This window comes from Carassius auratus, unplaced genomic scaffold, assembly GCF_003368295.1.
Source record: "Carassius auratus strain Wakin unplaced genomic scaffold, ASM336829v1 scaf_tig00001764, whole genome shotgun sequence".
NCBI lineage: Eukaryota > Metazoa > Chordata > Actinopteri > Cypriniformes > Cyprinidae > Carassius > Carassius auratus.
The window spans coordinates 1-20279 of NW_020523395.1; the positions used below are offsets into that span (position 1 = coordinate 1).

Sequence of the window (20279 nt, forward strand, 5' to 3'; positions counted from 1 at the left end):
AAATGGTTTTCTGGCTCACGCTTTCCCTCCATTTGAAGGCATCGGTGGTGATGCCCATTTTGATGATGACGAGAAGTTCCTCTACAGATCTCCTCACAGTGAGGGCAGATTACTTTGGAAACATCTCCAGTTTGTACCAACGCACAAAAGAAAACCCCAGCTGTTTTAACATTCCCACTTATTCCCCAGGTTACAATTTGTTCCTGGTGGCTGCCCATGAGTTCGGACACTCTCTTGGGCTCGAACATTCCCAGGATCCGGGTGCACTGATGTATCCCACCTACGTTTACAGAGACATCGATACCTTTGTCCTCCCTAAAGATGATGTCGACGGAATCCAGTATCTTTATGGTAAACCAATCAGAAACATCAATGATGGTTTGAAAAGACACTAAAAGTGGTGTTTCCAATAATTGAACTTTTTTATCAAACAGGCCCAAACTCTGATGGAACAGGTCCAAAACCCCCACCACCAGTTACCCCAAACAAATGTGATCCCAAACTGGTCCTGGATGCTGTCACCATGCTCCGCGGTGAGATCATGTTCTTCAAAGGAAGGTAAAGAGACAGAAATGCCTCTAACATGTCCTCGTGAGCTGTGTTCAGTCATCTCTGACCCGTCAGTATATCTGGCTTTATTCGCAGCTTCTTCTGGCGTAGTTATCCTCTGAGTAGAAACGTTGAACAGCATCTCATCAAAAGCTTCTGGCCTCAGATTCCAGATCATATCGATGCAGCATTCGAGAGTACATTTGAGGACAAAGTCTTCATTATCAAAGGTAAAAACCATATGAATAGAAATGACAGAACTCTTAAAATGTTTTTTTTATCTATTATTATTTTATTTATTTATAGCGTTACCATAGAAGTACCATTTTAGGTTCCTCAAAGAACCTTTCAGTGAGAAACTGTTCACTGACAAGTTCTTTTGTGAAAACTTCCAAAACTTCCAAAGTGCATGGATGTTAAAGGTTCTTCATGGAACAATACATGCCAATAAAGAATGCATATTTTAGTGAAGATAACTATGTTAAATGAGGCATAAAATATAATTTGAAAATGTTGTCACACCTCAGGTGAGAAGGTGTGGGCTCTCTATGGCTACGATGTGGTACGGGGATATCCCAAGAGTCTCAGCATGTTCCGTTTGCCAAAAAAAGTGAAGAAAGTCGACGCAGTCCTCTACGATGAGACCAGCTACAAAATCCTGTTTTTTGTTAACAACAAGATTTATAGGTCAGTAAATCACTTAGTCTGATTGAGTTGGTCATCTTTTTCAAGAACCTACAATTAACATGATTTATTTTGGACAGTTACAATGAGGAGCAACGCAGAATAGAGAAAGGTTATCCTAAACCGGTGGAAGAAGTTTTCCCTGGAATGACTGGCAAGGTGACCGCTGCCTTCCAGTTCAAAGGTATGGGTTTTTCTTTCATTCCTTTAACAGCCGCTTTTATTTAAAGTGACTTACAAACCATAAAGTCTAAAATATAATCCTATATCTAACATTATGTCTATGTCTTTCATGATAATTTTTAGGTTTCAACTATCTCTTCAGTGGATCAAAGATGTTTGAGTTTGGAGCCTACAACAGAAAGCTGCTCCGTGTCCTGAACAATAATTATTTCCTGCCCTGTTAGTCAGTTCAAGTTGAGTTTCTCTTTAAAGCTCAGCAAACTACTGCCTGCATGAAGGAGAATCTGACCTGTCAGTGTTTTTAAAGTAAATTATTAATTAATGTATTAATTGTATAACTTATTTTACAGTAAAGTATTATTTGCAACACAAGAACAAAACAAAACATGTCCTATGACTGATGCAATTTAAAAATAAAGATTTGAGCAGTTTGATGAAAAATCTGTTTGTTTTTGGGTTTGTTTATTAACCAGCTTGACACCAAATATAGGAGGGTTATTCTGTGTTCAGAGCCAAATTACTGTAAAATGGCATCATCATAATGTATTTTTTATACAGAGATTAGTAGGTCTGTTAGTAAAACCTGTTGACTTTAGTACTTGTAGTGACCATTCAAAAATGGTGTAAAAGCAGTTTTCATGTTTATTCCTGTAACTGAAGAAGTATTAAAGATATCTTAACTCCCTTTTAGATATTTGGTCTTAATAAACATTCCTTTTGGCATCTTCATTTTTAAGGCCATATGGTTCGCTTCCAGAGATTTTGGGATCTCAGTATGGATCTCAGTATACATACAGTATAAAGTGCTGTCAATTGATTAATCATGATTAATAATAATAATAATAATAATAATACATTTTATTTATCATGCACTTTACATCAGAGATCTCAAAGTGCTACAGGTAAAAGAAAAAACTTTGCTAAAAAGTAATGTCTTAAGGCCTTTTTTGAAACAGTGAGTGGATTGAGGTGCCCTCAAGGAGTCAGGGAGGGTATTTCACAGATGTGGGGTAACAGTACAAAAGGCCCTATCTCCCATTCTCCTGAGTATGGTTCTGGGTATGTGGAGGAGGTTTGAGTGAGCTGAACGGAGGGAACGGGTTGTGCTTTGTGGGATGATAAGTTCTTTGAGGTAGGGGGGCATGTCCATGGATGCATTGATGTGTTAGGTGGGAAACCTTGTACTCAATCCTGGTGGAGATAGGAAGGCAGTGGAGTGAATGAAGAATGGGAGTAATATGCTCATGTTTCCGCACTTTCATCAGGATCTTAGTTGCAGAGTTTTGGATGTACTGAAGCCTCTGCAGACTCTTTCCCAATGAGAAGTGCATTGCAGTAGTCCAGTCTGGAAGAGACAAAGGCATGAACCAGCTTTTCGGCATCTGAGAGGGTGAGAATGGGCGGAGTTTGGAGATGTTACGGAGGTGGTAGAAAGAGGTCTTGCATATGTGATTTATACAAGCTTTAAAAGTGAGTTTGTCAATTTTTACACCAAGATTTGTGAATGTTAATGAGGGGAATGTTGGTGCCAGAAAAGGTGATGCTGGTTAAAGTTTTCATTTATATAATATATCTGCGTGTACTGTGTATATTTATTATGTATATATAAATAGTAAAATATTATATATTATGTTTATATATATATATATATATATATAAATTGTATGAATATATATATAGACATGTACATTTTCTAAAAATGTGTACTGTATGTGTTTGTATTTATATATTCATAATAAATATACACAGTACACACACATATTATGTAAACAAAAGCTTTTATTTTGGATACAATTAATCGTGATTAATTGATTGACAGTACTTGACAATGGAGACTCAAAAAGAAAAGTTTATTAAGACTAGAATCTAAAATCATATTGCAATATCTTTAATACTTCTTGAGTTAGGCACACAAACCTTGGAAAATAATTATTCTGGCACTCAAGCACGTATGTTCAAGACTGTTGTTTTGTCAAAAGTATACAAGATGCCTCTCTTGTTTCAGACCTTTTCACAGTTTTAAGGAAATGCCTTCTGGGAGGGGGTCGATCTGTCACACCCCTGTGGACTGTTGATTGTGGTTTCTCCCTGTGTGTCCATATTTGGTCGTTCCTGTTCTCATTATTAGTTAATCACCTCATTGTGCTCACCTGCACCTTATCTGTGCTATATTAGTCCTTGTCTCTTGTGTTCTAGCTTGTTGGTTATTAAGTTTATTGTTAATGTGTATGTCTATTCATGCCTGGCTCTCTGTGGCTTCTTTAATATTTTGTTCTATCATCATCATCATCACATCATCCTTGTTTGTTCCCCCGTGAACCAAACTGTGAAAATATGGACCACTATCATAATAGTTTTATGGTGCTTATGGATTTTTCTTTTTTAAGTTTGATAGTCTCAGTCATCACTGGTATATTAATTATGAATAATGCTCATTTATCTGACCATAAAGAGTGACAATGGCTGGCCTTATCTGTAGACTTTACATAATACCTCAACTACACCTCACTCTCTTTGCACAAAAATGTACATTTTGTTTTCTAAATTGGGCAGTCCCACTGTAAATTGCAATTCATAAAAATAATTTCTAACCGAAATTCTAACCCTACAATGCAAATTTTCCCATTTTAAAAATGACCAAAGACATCATAAAGACAACATACTGTATTTAATTTTATCTAGAAGATAAAAGTATGAATTAACTGGGTTATGTTTCTATGTAGCTGATTTAAGAAATATAACCAAATATTAATACCATACAAGAGTCTGTTTATATTACATACAAATTTGGAAATGTTGCTGTTAAATGAAGGTCTGAGGATGAGAAATTATACAGGTATCTGGGCGAGGAAGTCAAGTTTTGTCAGGAAAGTTGAAAATCCTGTTATTATTGTCTTGCCAGTCAGTTTGTTGGTTTAGTCACAGAAGCTTATAATTTCAGATGTGGCTCAACACCTCACAGTTTTAAGAGTATATAAGTTGTCATCAGACATTGATTAATCAGAAGCTAAGCACACGAGCAGAAGAAGCAGTTCACAACATGAGGATTCACCATCAGTTGTGTTTTCTTCAAGTCTGGTGCTTGTTATTTATGCTGTTCCGATTTCACAGCCCACTACTGATTATGAAACTGCAAAGGTTTGTTTATATTACAATTGTTTGTCCCTGGTCATATTTCTAATTCTTCTGATGATTCCTTGTTTTTTTATTCTTTAGAAATTCCTAATGAGCTTCTACAATCTGGTATACACAGTTCCAAATCCACCAGTCTGGCTGCCGGATCCACTGCCTGAAAAGCTGAAAGAGATGTAGAAGTTTTTTGGGCTTAATGTCACTGCACACTAGACAAAGATATGCTGGAGGTGATGAGGAAGTCCCGTTGTGGAGTTACAGATGTTGATGAGTTCTTAATGTTTGGAAAAACAACAACCAAATGGCAGAGCACACATCTTACTTACAATGAGTGTGTATGATAACAATCACAAGCCAGAGTTAAAAAAGAAGATCCAGAGAATGATCCTTTTCCTCAGGATCGTGAACTACTCCCCTGACATGTCAGTAGCTGAAGTGGATGAATCTAGTCACTCCAATGAAATTCACTCGTTTTTACAGCAGCACAGCTGACATCATGATCTCATTTGCTACAAAGGGTAAGTTTTAATCTATCAGTTCATCTGTGATGAATAGCTTAGTATATAATAATATAAACAACATGAAACATTGTTCAGTAAAATATCTTTGGGCTGAATCAATTACATTCACAGGGTTCTGTTTTAACTAAAAAAAGACATTTTGCAAAAGCAGAACATTAATTTTGATGCATAATTTAGTGTTATCAAAATATATTTTTAGAATTCTATACATATTTGGCCGAATGTAACTGAGACAAGACAATTAAATTTGTCTAATTAAAGTCTTCCATGTTTTCTTGGAAAATCTTGAACCCTTTAGCACCACAATCAGCTCAAATTTGGTATGTGTTATTACAACCTGAGCTTGTTTTATTATTGGGAGATACAAGGGTCTGTATTATTTACTATTGGAGAAAATCTAATGGCCATCTTGAATCACATGTGTCTTGATAACCAGTGACATTACATCCTTGACTTCACTGAATTTGTCACGCTGTCTAGTCTCTGTTTCCCTGGGTGTCCACTAGTGGGCTCACTTCCCCTTAGGCACTTCACCGTAGGCACTAGAATTCCTCTAGTCTGGTCCTGTCTTCACAGTAATTGCACTCCTGTTAATTGCACCAGGTGCAGTTACTTTATTGTCATTAGCCTCCCTATAAAAAACAGTCTTTCCCTGTTGTTTGTATGTCCTTACCCTTCGTGTATCAGCATTCTCGTCCCCCGAGATTCTTCCTGTCTGCTCGTCCTCCGAGTCCGCTCGTTTTCCGAGTTCCCTTTCCTGTCCCTTTTCCTTTGTTTTTTTATTTTGGACTGTCTTTTTGGTTTTGACCTTGGCTGTGTTTGACAACGATTTGGATTACCCTTTATTGAATAAATACCTGCAATTGGATCTCTCTATCTCCCTGTGTCTCTCTGGTGCAGAGTCAAATTACTATTAGTACTCTTATAAAATTCAATCAGGCAATCATACATTTCACAATTTATTATTTATATATGAATGTCAAGAATTCAGAAGTGTATATATTTATAATGCTTACATCACACTACACAGAAATAATATACAATTAAATTATGCTTATTTTAAATGTATTGTGCAGGCTAAAAATAAAATAAGCTTTTAATAATCTTTCAGTGCACAAAATCATGATGTATGAAATGCTTCAAAACTGATCTCAAAGTGATTTTAAAAGTTTACGGCTTTTAAAACGTGTGTGATCTAACAGGCACAAGCGAGTCTTTTAAAAACAGCAACAAACATCAAATACAAATACACAAAATAAAAGTCATTTTATGCAAATCCACAGCCTTTTTATCTACAGATCAAACATTATAATGTGAGTATATAATATTGGCGAGAGTTTTACCATGCATCCTGTTGTAAATGGACAAGGTGCGCGCAATTTGAATACTGAATGGAGAATGATTGACAGCCGCAGAGGAGGGAAAACAAGGTTTCTGTAAACTTTAATTTAATGATGTAAATAGTCTTCTGTCCATAACATTAAGCTATGGAATTGCTTCAGATGACCAAGTCACCCAAATTGAAAAGCGGGATGTTTGCATTCCTGAATATGATTAAGTTCCTAAGTGTTTGGGTGTGCAACACTAATTTACCCATGTAGAACGTTGCGTCACATTAGTTCCGCTTTTGGCGCTTGCGTGTAAAATTATATTACTTTTTTTTTCAGCGCGAGGGTGGCCACAGGGGTGGCCAGGGACATGTCTACAGAGGCACGGGCCTCCCTAGGCCTCTGTGTAGAACCGCCACTGCCTTCCAGAGTTGAGTCAGGTGCCCATTGACTTTCCAGAGTTGAGTCAGGTTCCGGTTGACCCTCCAAAGTTGAGTCAGGTGCTCGTGGACCCTCCAGAGTCAGGGTTAGTCACCGTCGACCTTTCAGAGTCAGCGTTAGTCACCGTCGACCTTTCAGAGTCAGGGTTAGTCACCGTTGACCTTCTAGAGTCAGGGCTAGTTCCTGTTGACCTTCCAGAGTCCAGTCAGATTCCAGTTGACTATCCAGAGTCGAGTCAGGCTCCTGTTGACCATCCTGAGTCGAGTCACGTTCCAGTTGATCCTCCTGAATCAAGTCAGATTCCTTTTGACCTTCCAGAGTCGAGTCAGGTGCCAGTTGACTTTCCAGAGTTGAGTCAGGTTCCGGTTGACCCTCCAAAGTCGAGTCAGGTGCTTGTGGACCCTCCAGAGTCAGGGTTAGTAACTGTGGACCTTCCAGAGTCAGAATTAGTCACCTTTGACCTTCCAGAGTCAGGACTAGTCACCATTGACCTTCCAGAGTCAGGGTTAGTAACTGTGGACCTTCCAGAGTCAGGATTAGTCACCATTGACCTTCCAGAGTCAGGGCTAGTCACCGTTGACCTTCCAGAGTTAAGCCAAGTCACCTGTGATCTTCAAGGACAGAGCCAAATCACTGGTGATCCTCAAGGACAGAGCCAAATCACTAGTGATCCTCAAAGACAGAGTCAAGTCACCGGTGATCTTCAAGGACAGAGTCAAGTCACCGGTAATCTTCAAGGACAGAGTCAAGTCACCGGGGTTCTTCATGGGAGAATTAAAGTCACCAGAGATCTTCATGAACAAAGGCAAGTCACCATTGATCTTCATGAACAAAGGCAAGTCACCATTGATCTTCATGAACAAAGGCAAGTCACCATTGATCTTCATGAACAAAGGCAAGTCACCATTGATCTTCATGAACAAAGGCAAGTCACCATTGATCTTCATGAACAAATGCAAGTCACCAATAATCTTCATGAGCAGAGTCAAGTCAGCATTGATCTTCTGGAGTCCGGTATAAACACCATGGGATTACCAGAGTCTCGTCACTTCTCTTTGGAATTGCCAGAGCCTCTCTACGTCTCTGCTGAACTGCCGGAGCCGTTCCACATTTCTGTTGAACTATCAGTGCCTCTCCACGTCTCTGAACTGCCAGAGCAGTTCCATGTCTCTGCTGAACTACCAGAGTCTCTCCTCGCCTCTGAGTCTCGTCACGTCTCAGTCGAACTCTCTGAACACCCAACTGATCCTGTTGTGGCCACGGAGGCTACCCTTAACATGTTCATGTTTTATGTTTCAGACTTGCCCAACCAGACTTGTCCTCCTGTTTGCCCGACCACACGGTTGTGGTGGTCTTCTGCTCAGCCCTGGGGGGCGTCCGTCCCGACCACACAGTTATGGTGGTCTTCTGCTCCGCCCTGGGGGGCGTCCGTCCCGACCACACAGTTATGGTGGTCTTCTGCTCCGCCCTAGTGGGCATCACGTGAAGTCCTTCTTGGACTTGTGTTTATTTTTTGTTGTTCTTCTGTCTGTGTCTTTCTTTCTGTTTCATCCTATGGACCTGGCCCTCCTTCCCCCTGATCCTCCGCCGGTCCACCTCCCTCCTGGGTTTCTGGTCTGTGTCTTTCACTCTGTTTCCCTCTAAGGACCTGGCCCTCCATCCCTCCCCCTGATCCTCCGCCGGTCCACCACCCTCCTGGACTCCTTGTTTTGTGTTGCACTTCTCTTGTCTCTGTTTTCCCATTTTACCTGGTCGTCTTGTCTCTGTTTCCCCATTCTAACTGGTCCTCTTGTTTCTGTTTTCCCCATTTTACCTGGCTCTCCGTCCCTCCCCCTAGTCCTCCGCCGCTTCACCTCCCTCCTGGTCTCTGTCTGTTTTTGGTTTTCAATCATTCATATGCTATAAAATTAATTAAAAAACATATATTTGTTCAATGATAAAAAAGAGCTTATTTTATCAAAAGCAACACTAAATAATATCTCGTATCAAAGCAAGTTGGTTTTTTTTAATCACACACGTTTGTATCATAAGGTTTCAAAGTTGTGTTCCAACTTTTTGACTGTCAGACATTCATTAAATATAATAAATTCAAAGAATATAAAAGGCAGCTGTCCAAATCCCACCTCTATAGAGTACTGTACATCAGTGTCAGACAGGCTTTGGTAAGTGTTATAGTTTTATAATATTTGGATTGCTTGATTGCAAAATGGAAAGGGGCAGCAAGGTAAAAAAGCAAATTTTGATTAAAAAAAAAAGAGAAAGGTTGGGAATTTAAAATTTAATTCATGCATTTAGCAGAATCTTTGATATCATAAATACCCATGCAAGAAACTTATTTTTTAAATGTACATTTTTTAACTGAACACAAAATGACAAAATAGCATACGCAAAGCAGAGAATAAATAAATTAATATATAGAGGAACGAAATATATTAATAATAAGTACAATGATACATAGAAAAAATAATTGAATGTAGTATTATGTAATAGTGATTATTATTATTATTTCAATTTTTTTTATCATTTTCTTCACACCGAGAAAGGAAATATTTTTGTGCATGAAAAAACCCCCAGATAAATCAGCTGTATTTCCAGGGTGATGTCAGTCGTTACATTAATTAATTACAAATATTAATTAAATGACAGTTCAAGATGTTTACAGTAACATTATATGTCACCCAAATCCAGAATCTCCTCTTTGATGTCTTCCTGACTCTTCTGAATCTCTGCCTAACCTATTCACTAATTCCACCATTTGTAATTTGTTCTGATATTTAATTCAATTCAAGTTTATTAATACAGCGCTTTTGACGATACAAATTGTTGCAAAGCAACTTTACAGAAAATTCAGTTTCTACAGTATTTAGTAGTAGCTTATTAGTGGTGACTGTCAGTTTATGTACATATGGCAGAAATGTACAGAAAAATCAATCAAAGATTCAAACAGACAATGAACACTATTAACAGCAATTATTATATGATGCAATCAAACTTATTGCAAAATTATGTAGTTCTGTATGTTGTTTCAGGATTGGCATCATCTGAGGTCCTCTGAGGGTTTGGCATCATCTCTTCTCAGGTGTTCTGGATCCAGACTGAAGCTTGTTTAAATCGTAGTTACCACGGAATGACATAATTAGCGTAGCTGCTTTCCCATCCAAGTAAAATGAATTAGTTTAACCCAAGGAATAATAATGTGTATTTGATCAGATGTAACTGCAGTCCAAGATTATGAGATGCATTATTTGAATGCTTGGCCAAAGAGTTTTTAATCTAGATATAAACAGAGAGAGTTTGTCTGAACCCCGAACATTTTCAGGAAGGCTATTCCAGAGTTTGCGAGCCAAACGTGAAAAAGCTCTACCTCCTTTAGTGGACTTTGCTATCCTAGGAACTACCAAAAGTCCAGACTACCTGTACTGTAGCTTGTTTATTGAAGATGCAAGACAACTCTCTAGCAGTGCATTACAATAGTCTAGAGGTCATAAATGCATGAACTAGCTTTTCTGCATCAGAAATAGGTTTCGTAGCTTGGAATTGTTTCCAAGATGGAAGAATGCTGTTTTTGTAACATGGTAAATATGATTTTCAAAAGACAAGTTGCTGTCTAATATTACAGCGGAAGTAACAGTACATCCATCTAGTTGCAAACTGTAATCTATGAAATTGACTCTCCATTTAAATAATCGGACAGGTTGGATCTGAACCATCTTAAAGCCTGCCCTTGAATACCTGTATAGTTTTGTATCATGAATTATGGTGTCGAACACAGCACTAAGATCAAGTAAAACTATCAATACGATGTAGCCTTGGTCTGATGCATGAAGCAAGTAATTTGTAATTTTAACAAGTCCAGTTTCTGTGCTATGGTGGGGCAAGAAACCTGACCGAAATTTTTCATAGAGAATTTTTTTTTTTTTTTTGCCGCAAGGAGAACAATTGAGCAGACAACTTTTAAAAAAATTTTAGACATAAATGAAAGACTTGAAATGGGTCTGTCATTTGCCATTTCACTAGGATCTAATTGTGGCTTCTTAATAAGAGGCTTAATAACTGTCAGCTTGAATGGTATGAGTTAATACGAGTTAATAATATTGAGAAGCGGTTATTCTGCTACAGTTAACGATTCTTTCAGTAATTTAGTCAGTACAGGATCTAACAGGCATCTTGTTGGTTAAGATGCAGTGATAAGTTTATTTAGCTCTTCCTGTCTTATAGTTGTAAAACACTGCAGTTTACCTTTGGGTGCGCTGAATGAAGCTGATGCTGAAGTAGCCGGCAGCCATATCACCCTGGAGCCCAAGACCGGTTTCCCACTGAAGCTAAGCAGGGCTGAGCCTGGTCAGTACCTGGATGGGAGACCTCCTGAGAAAGCTAGGTTGCTGCTGGAAGAGGTGCTAGTGAGGCCAGCAGGGGGTGCTCACCCTGTGGTCTGTGTGGGTCCTAGCGCCCCAGTGTAGTAATGGGGACGCTATACTGTCAACGAGCACCGTCCTTCGGATGAGACGTTAAACCGAGGTCCTGACTCTCTGTGGTCATTAAAAATCCCAGGATGTTTTTCGAAAAGAGTAGAGGTGTTACCTCGGCATCCTGGCTAAATTCGCCCATTGGCCTCTGACCATCATGGCCTCCTAACAATCCCCATATCCGCTGATTGGCTTCATACCTCCGTCTCCTCTCCACCAGTAAGCTGGTGTGTGGTGGGCGTTCTGGCGCAATATGGCTGCCGTCGCATCATCCAGGTGGATGCTGCACACTGGTGGTGGATGAGGAGATACTCCCTGTCTATGTAAAGCGCTTTGAGTGCCTAGAAAAGCGCTATATAAATGTAAGGAATTATTATTAATTATTATTATTATGAAGTATTACACCCTGTAGAATCTACATTTGCTATTGTATTTCTGATGTTATCTATTTTATCAGTGAAGAAATTCATAAAGTCATTACTATTTAACTGTGAGGTAATATTAATATTGGGTCACGTCTGATTATTCGTTAATCTAGCTAGTACGATAATTAAAAAAACCTTGGATTGTTTTGGTCCATGTCTTCACATGCTCCCAATATCAGTCCTCTTGTTTTTATTTAATTATTTATTTTTATGTGTGTAAAGTGTAAAAGTGGTACAGTGAAAACCTGTTAAAGTAACTGCATTTGTGCACATAGTGGACATTTCACTTAATAAACCAGATTGTCAAAACCTGGTCTGGGATGGTTTTTTCTTCCAGATAACATTTATCTCTTCAGTGGGAGAAATATGTTCAGCTCCAGCAACAGAAAGCTCATTCGTTTACTGAAGAGCGATTACTTCCAGCCCTGTTAGTCAGCTTTTTTTTCAAACATTGATGAAGATGGATGTAATGGGGTGTTTCAAAATTACAGCACTTACTTTAATACATGTGCATTTAAAACTAATTAAATAAATTATTCATTGATTGTTCAAATTGTCACTGGACTTCTAATTTATTGCTGTTATGATTTTAAAAGAATGCATATGTCAGGATCCTGCCCTGACTTTCTTGTCTGTCCTGTGTTTATTTAATGTGTCTTTGTTTATTTTGTCCCTGGGCTCATGGCTGTGTATTTGTTTGTGTGGGTCATGTGAACCTCTTGTTTTGCCTCCTTGTTTTCAATCACCACAACCCCTTGTTTAGTTCTTGTTTGTCCAATTGTGTTCACCTGATCCTCATGTGTTCTGCTCCCTTTATATTATGCTCATTTCCTTCTTGTCTTTGCTTGTTTGTTTTGTCTGTGCATTCTCCTTACTAGTGTCCAGGCACCCAAAAGGAAAAACACATAATAAATATACAAATGAATAACAATAAACAAAAAACTAATAAACAAATACAAAAAACTTTAACATATATTCAACCGGTTTGAAAAACAAATCCTACCCTCAGTAGTTACCAATATCAAATCACAATCAGCCATAATAAATCAAACGTACCATTTTGAATAATACAAAAATACTACTCCAAATTAAGTCCTAATTTATCTGTCTATTAAGATAAAGAAGAAAAACAGAAACCAACTCAAGCAGCATTAACAACAATGTTGAAATTCTCACTCTCACCCCCTACTTCTGAAAAAAATAAATCTTTATACCTTTTAAATTGCAACATATTAACACTTTCTTTGATATATCCGTTTACTGTATTCCACAATATCATCCCACATTTCGAAATAAAAATACTTTTGAGCTTTTTTTGTGCATTTTGCTGTCAATTTGCTGTCAATTTGAGCCCCTCTTAAATTGTAACACCCCTGTCTATCTGTGAATAATGTTGTATATTTCTAGGCAGCTTTTTATTTTTTGCTGTATAAACTATTTGTGCAGGTTTAAATTCTATCAGATCATAACATTTTAAAGTATGAGATTTTAAAGACAATAAATTAGTATGCTCATAATATCCTTATTTATTTACTGTCCTAATTGCTCTTTTTTATGTACTTAGTATTTGTAGGGTGGTTTTGTAGAGTAGGTGTTGCCCCATACTTCAACACAATAATTTAAATATGGCAATACAAGTGAACTGTACAGAATATAAAGTGCTTTCTCATTCAATACATGCCTTGGTTTTGCAATTCCTCTGATATTCTACGCTACTTTTGGTCTCACATCTTTAATGTGGGGTTTCCAACAGATTTTGTAATCAAGAATCACCCCTACAAATTATACAGTACAGACCAAATGTTTGGAATTATATACATAACAAAAAAGTGTGAAATAACTGAAAATATGTCATATAGGTTCTTCAAAGTAGCCACCTTTTGCTTTGATTACTGCTTTGCACACTCTTGGCATTCTCTTGATGAGCTTCAAGAGGTAGTCACCTGAAATGGTCTTCCAACAGTCTTGAAGGAGTTCCCCGAGAGATGCTTAGCACTTGTTGGCCCTTTTGCCTTCTGTCTGCGGTCCAGCTCACCCCTAAACCATCTCGATTGGGTTCAGGTCCGGTGACTGCGGAGGCCAGGTCATCTGGCGCAGCACCCCATCACTCTCCGTCTTAGTCAAATAGCCCTCGATGCCTTCAGTGTGACTCTGCAATTTCATAGTCATGAAAATAAAGAAAACTCTTTGAATGAGAAGGTGTGTCCAAACTTTTGGTCTGTACTGTACATTGATATACATGTTCTTTACCTTAGAATATTGCATGTTTCTTAGTCACTGCACTTATCCAGCTCCTTGATATATCTTACAGTCAGCACTCTGGCCTCCTCAGGTGCCTCATAAAGCTTTATGTACAATTTGTTGTCCAGGTTGACTGGATTTTCTTCTGCTTCCTTAGCAAGTAAGCACTTCTTGCTGTGTCTGTATTCCTTTTTGTTAAATGATACAATTTGTTTGTAAAATAAAAACAACTATATTTATGTCACATATCGGCCCATTCACATATAAGGATAAAATTCCTATGAAAACAGTTAAAAACTGAAGAAGAAAACAAAATCATTACATAAACTGTACGTGCAGAGACTCATTTCATATATAGATTTCCCTTTAGTGTTTTGAAATTGCATTTTTTTTTTTTTTTTTTTTTGCAAAACTCAAAACAACTTTTGCCATTTCATCAGAGAATGCATAAACCACTTTCCTCTTGAGGATATAAGAGGAGGTGTTTAAGGTTTGTTTGGATGTGTATCAGCAGTTTTTAATCCCCATAAGCTCCTACTGTACCTGCAAGCACACACATGAACACAGTGGACGCCCCGGTTTTGTTGGGTGACTGAAGCCACGCCAGTGAATCACAACCAGAGATGACGATGAATCTGGAACGTCCTCTGAGACCGTGTCTGAAATGTCCATGTATGTCTATTGATTTCTTGCTGTTCTCATTCTGATAAGGAAACAATGGTTGAGTTATTTTAGTGCAATCAGAGTAAAAAAGTGACAGAGTCAAGCTTCACTTCCGCATTTGAGGATTTGTGATTCAGTCAACCCATGATTATGTTAACATTTAAAAGGGCAGCACAAAGTATTCATTAAAAACCTGTTAACTGGTCATTTGTTATACTTTCAAATATTGCAAAAACATATATACATATATACAACATATATATATATATATATATATATATATATATATATATATATATATATATATATATATATATACACACACACACACATTTACATTTATGGTGGATGTATATTTAACAAGGCAAAGTATATACTTCGTAAAATAAGTTTTTGTGGGGTAAAAGTTTGAAGGACCATTCTCCAAATCGCTGCATCAATTATCACAATTATTTAAATTTCATTAAATAGTTATTTTATATGAAAAAAAAAATGAAAAAAAAAAACCCCACCTCCACCAAAATAAGATCACAAAATGCTTTTAATAGGAAATTTCTGAATACCACAGCTGAAAGCTTAATAGCTAATTTACATTCAAGCAAAGGTGTTTACATTTTGGCTCTTTGTGGTGCGTATAAATTTAAATATTGAGAAATATTGGTGCTAAATAAAAGTGTGTGACAGAAATCACAGGAATATCTTGGCAAGAAGGAAGAGATTTGTGTTAAAGGAAGCTGGTAATTCTGTAATTACGTCTAGTCTGTCAGTTTAATGGTTTACTCACAGAAACCTGTGGCTGACGACTCCACCTGTTGCTCAAACCCTCACAGTTCGAAGAGTATATAAACCTCCATCAAACCTTTGCCAATCAGAAGTGCAAGAGCCTAAGCAGCAGCCCACAACATGAGGATTCACCGTCAGCTGTGTTTTCTCGCAAGCCTGCTGCTTGTTATTCACGCTGGACCGATTTCACAACCATCTGACAAAGATGAAACCACTGCAGAGGTGTGTGTTTTTGTTTTAATATAATACTTGTTTGTGTGTTTGTTTGTTTTTGCTCATTATTTCTTCAATTTTTTTTTTAATCCTAAAGCATTACCTGAAGAGCTTTTACAATCTAACAGATGAAACAGATCAAAGAATCGTTGACCGAAGAGAATCCAGTCAACTGACTGAGAAGATGAAAGAGATGCAAAAGTTCTTTGGGTTTAAGGTGACTGGGAAGCTGGATAGTGAAACAATGGAGATGATGAAGAAGCCCCGCTGTGGAGTTCCAGATGTTGCTAAGTACTCCACATTCGAAGGCAACCCCAAATGGCAGACCAACAAGCTCACCTACAGGTGTGTATAATAACAGTTCACTTGGTACGGCTTACAAAAGATCGAAAGAGGCAAATACAGACTATGAGGCTTTTACAGAATCGTGAACTACACCCCTCACATGTCAAAAGCTGAAGTGGACGACTCCATGGAGAAAGCCCTGCAGGTCTGGGCCAAAGTCACTCCAGTGAAATTCACGCGTATCTACAGCGGCGCAGCTGACATCATGATCTCCTTTGGTACAAGATGTAAGTAGGGATAATATTTCATTTAATTCTTTTCAGTTTAAATCAATGTGACTGATGATAAATGCAGACCAATTAGTCATGTACTGTCATCACAATACAATTGTTCAGTGAAATAATTTTTGCAGTTAGTGCCTTGGTTAAATCCAAGTATCACAGCACATGTTCCTAATCTGTTATCTCTAGGTCACATTTGTTATGCTGTTCATAAAATAGCACTGGTTTATCTTAAAGAAAATAATAGTGAAGTTTGAAATCAGTCTTTTTCTGGAAAAAGGAAACCAAGAGTGCTAGTGTGAGGGGATGGTTGCTTTGCACTTTGTAAAATAATTTATTTGATACCCATGTGTTTCAAATATTGCAGCCTACACTTATTTAAAGAATCCAAATTCTCTCGAATTTAGCGTTTCAAATAGTTAAACAGATTAAAAGTCACGATTTAGCAGTCATAATCCAAGATCGATGCATCTGAGTCAGATCAGTCATTACCAGCCTAATTACAAAATTTGTTTGCATGTATTAACTAAAGCCAAGGCAAGGTTCTGTGATTTATAAACATTTTTATATAACTTTAATACTGTCTATTAAACTAGAAGACCTCGTTGGATATATTAGGCTAAAGCAATAAAAACTCTTTCTAACAGATCATGGGGATGCTTACCCGTTTGATGGCCCACAAGGCATTTTGGCTCATGCTTTCGCTCCCTCTCCTGGACTCGGTGGAGATGCACATTTTGATGGAGATGAGTTTTTCACCTTACGTTCATCAAGAGGTGAGTTTCGCTAAGTGGAGCCTAGTTTTCCGAAGTTCTTCATTTTAGTAGTGCAATACACTCATTACCACAGATTGTAACTTAAGCACCACTCACGTTTGATTTTTATTTGAACCTAAACCGTGCTGCTTAACTTCTCCACAGGATTTGTCCTGTTCTTGGTGGCTGCCCATGAGTTTGGTCACTCTTTGGGCCTTGCTCATTCCAACATTCGTGGGGCTCTGATGTTCCCCACATACAGCTTTACTGATCCGGATCGTTTCTCTCTACCTTATGATGATATCAGAGGGATTCAGTCGCTCTATGGTAAGCGTATGATCTTAAAATGCATGTCTACAATCTTTAAGCTAAAAATATTCAATCGTTTGTTTAATATATGGTGTTTCCTTCAGGCCCAAACAGAGACAGTATCTCCATCCAACCTGATCCAGAAGTACCAACAGCTCCTAACGCCTGTGACCCTAATCTGATCATGGATGCAGTTACAACTCTAAGGGGTGAAACAATGTTTTTCAAGGACAGGTAATACAAATAAAAATCCAAGTATTTTCTATAGACCCAAAATATTGAAATGAAATGACTTCATGTCTCTCTCTGCAGCTTTTTCTGGCGCAGTTCTCCAAGCAGAAGTGTGACACAACTTCAAATCAAGCATTTCTGGCTCAACGCTCCTAATAATATAGAAGCTGCATACGAGGATCCAGTGCGAGATAAACTTTTCTTTTTCAAAGGTATCTTCTCAGACAATCTGGGAACGCTGAAACCACAATCACACTTACAATCTCGATATCTGTGCTGAGAAATAGTCTGTCTTTGTTTACAGGTAGACAAGTCTGGGCTTTTAATGGCATCACTCTTGAGTCCGGCTATCCCAAGACTCTCAGCAGCTTTGGTGTGTCATCACTGGTGAGAAAAATCTGTGCTGCCGTCCATGACACATCCTCAGGAAAAACACTGCTCTTCGTTGAAAAAGTTTACTACAGGTGGGTCAAGTGCTGCATCATAAACAAAAGCCCTTTAAATGAGCCCTGAAAAGCTGTTGTAAGGTTAAATCTCCCATTTTTTGGAAGCTATGATGAGAGGGCAAAGAAGATGGATAGAGGGTATCCCCAACTAGTGGAAAGTGGATTTCCAGGGATGACTGGAGAGGTTACAGCAGCCCACATAGCCAACGGTAAGGATTCTAATCTCTTTTTCTACAAGCATTAATGTGCAATAATTACACTTCATAAAACTGAATGGGTTTTTTTTCTTACAGGTTTTATTTATCTCTACAGTGGGACAAATGTGTTTGAGTTCGGGTTATACAGTAAGAAGTACTTCCGTGTGCTGAAGAACAGTTTTTTCTTGCCCTGCTAGTTGAGCTTCCTTGAAAGAAGAAGCGGATGTATATTTAGAAGGTTATTTTACAACTACTGCATTTATTTTTAAATGCATGTACATATTTAAACAAATTAATTGTTCTATTAATTTCTTCTTTCTGCTGTTTGTCACTGGACTTCTAATATAACTTAAACAATGCATTTTTACACAATCAATTTTATGTTGTTGTTTTTTTTTTCAAATAAACTAAAGTGCCTATTTTAACTTAAAAGCATGTGAGTGTCTTCATTTTGTAAGAAGGATTGATTTTGGTGTGGACTTTAAACATTTTAAATAGATTTACAGGGCAGACCTATATAACTATTATATTAATTTCAATATTAGCATTGTAAAAATATCAAACCATCTACTGTAAACTCTCAATAATAAGTAAACCTCTAAAGCTTTATAGAAGGTTAGACTTGTTGACACTTGCTGTTGATATAGTATAATGAGCCTTCTCATCATGTGTTTATACTTTAGAGCTTGGCCATGTAGATGTACCAAGAAGAATGTTGCAATTTCTGTTCATATTTAATGCCGTTGTTATGCATGCACATTCTCTTTTGGGTGGGTGAGTGGGTATGTTTGACCAGAAAGAAGGTAAATCCAAAGAACAGGCAGGGAATCAAAAAACTAAAATCAGTCTCCCACTTCCACCCCTTCTAAAACAGCTGCTGATTAGAAATGATAAAACACTGGAGAAGCCCCTTTTAGACCATATGGTCTTATAAAAGTCACAAACAGAGACAGTGGAGATCAATTAAACTTCCCTGAAGAGGAGTAAGACTGAAGTATGGAGCACTTAACACTTGGACACTTGTGGTGTTTTTAGCTCTTTGCGATGGCGCTCCCGCTAAAGCATCACAAGAAGACCATCAAATAGAAGAGGTAATATGTATGTATGTATGAAACCGTTATTCAGCAAGCACAACACTAAAATGCATCAAAAGTAAAAATAAAAAGATTTATAATGTTTTCTATTTTAAATAAATCCTCTTGATTTCTCTTTATCAAAGAAACCTGAAAAAAATCATGGTTTACACAACAATGATTAATAATTCAGCACTGATAATAAAGGAGACACACACTTTGATGAGGATGAGAGGTGGACCCTAAGTTCACAGAGTGAATGCACAAAACTCACAGAATCACATGCTTATGTGTATGTTAACTTTTAATTTTTTATCATATAATTATTTTTTTTTAGATATAATATATCATTCAGATATAAACGTGCTTTTGGTGGCTGCTCATGAATTCGGACATGCACTGAGACTAGAGCACTCCAGTGACCCTTCGGCTCTCATGTATCCAACTTACCAATACATCCACACGAATGGCTGTACACTTCCCCGTGATGACCGACTTGGGGGTCCTGTATGTTAAGTGTTTTTTGCAACAGAAAATACATTAAATACAATAGATACAGGGCAACTGGAGAGCATTCCCAACTATAAAACTATCAATAAAGATATATTTCCCCCCATTTTGTCTCATGTTATGAGTTCAGTGGCAGAGACATTAGTTTCCTCTTCAAAGGTAGTCTTATTTCCTAAAGTGTCTTTGGTGGTGTACAACAAGGCTTTAGTAAATGCAGTTGTGTGTTCTTCCACATACAGCTCAGCAGTACTGGGCAGTAAAAGGTAGAACCATTCCAAAGTCATAACCAAATTTGGGTTTCCCACATATGCAAGAAAGATCGATGCAGCTATATATGTAAAATCAACTGGGCACACTTTTTTTCTTTTTCTTTTTTCTTTCTTTCTTTTTTTTTTTTTGTAACCAAATACTCTCATTTTTATACAAATAAAAATGAGAGAGGAGTGTATGTCACTACCACTACATTAAAAAAAAAAAAAAAAAATTAAAAAGTCACAATTTTTAAAATGTCACATTTAGTTCAGTTAAATTTAATACATTCAAGAACATGTTTTTTTACAAAA

At 37.5% G+C, this 20279-nt stretch overlaps 2 protein-coding genes across 3 annotated transcripts; both read left to right on the plus strand.

The window, feature by feature from the left end:
* Positions 1–4: 4 nt before the first annotated feature.
* Positions 5–1810, plus strand: LOC113069600 (collagenase 3-like; the record flags this gene model as incomplete). Its single annotated transcript, XM_026242775.1, has 7 exons — positions 5–104; positions 190–351; positions 435–558; positions 646–779; positions 1077–1236; positions 1314–1417; positions 1540–1810. Coding segments are annotated over 7 exons (885 nt in total), but the record flags the coding sequence as incomplete, so codon positions are not given.
* Positions 1811–15487: 13677 nt separating this feature from the next.
* Positions 15488–18473, plus strand: LOC113069599 (collagenase 3-like). Of its 2 annotated transcripts, none has more exons than XM_026242773.1 (10): positions 15488–15638; positions 15727–15974; positions 16053–16201; positions 16843–16971; positions 17116–17277; positions 17364–17493; positions 17572–17702; positions 17795–17954; positions 18042–18145; positions 18230–18473. In XM_026242773.1, the coding sequence occupies exons 1-10, from the start codon at positions 15537–15539 to the stop codon at positions 18328–18330; spliced, it is 1416 nt and encodes a 471-aa protein (XP_026098558.1). In that variant the 5' UTR covers positions 15488–15536; the 3' UTR covers positions 18331–18473. The 2 variants fall into 2 exon arrangements, with proteins under 2 accessions (XP_026098558.1, XP_026098559.1); XM_026242774.1 differs by having other exon boundaries at positions 15580–15638; positions 15758–15974.
* Positions 18474–20279: the final 1806 nt, after the last annotated feature.

Coding starts and splice junctions, on each gene's coding strand:
- LOC113069599 (XM_026242773.1), top strand. CDS start 15,537: ATGAGGATTCACCGTCAGCTGTGTTTTCTCGCAAGCCTGCTGCTTGTT. Junction 15,975..16,052: donor ACCAACAAGCTCACCTACAG/GTGTGTATAATA, acceptor AGGCTTTTACAG/AATCGTGAACTACACCCCTC. Junction 17,955..18,041: donor GTTGAAAAAGTTTACTACAG/GTGGGTCAAGTG, acceptor ATTTTTTGGAAG/CTATGATGAGAGGGCAAAGA.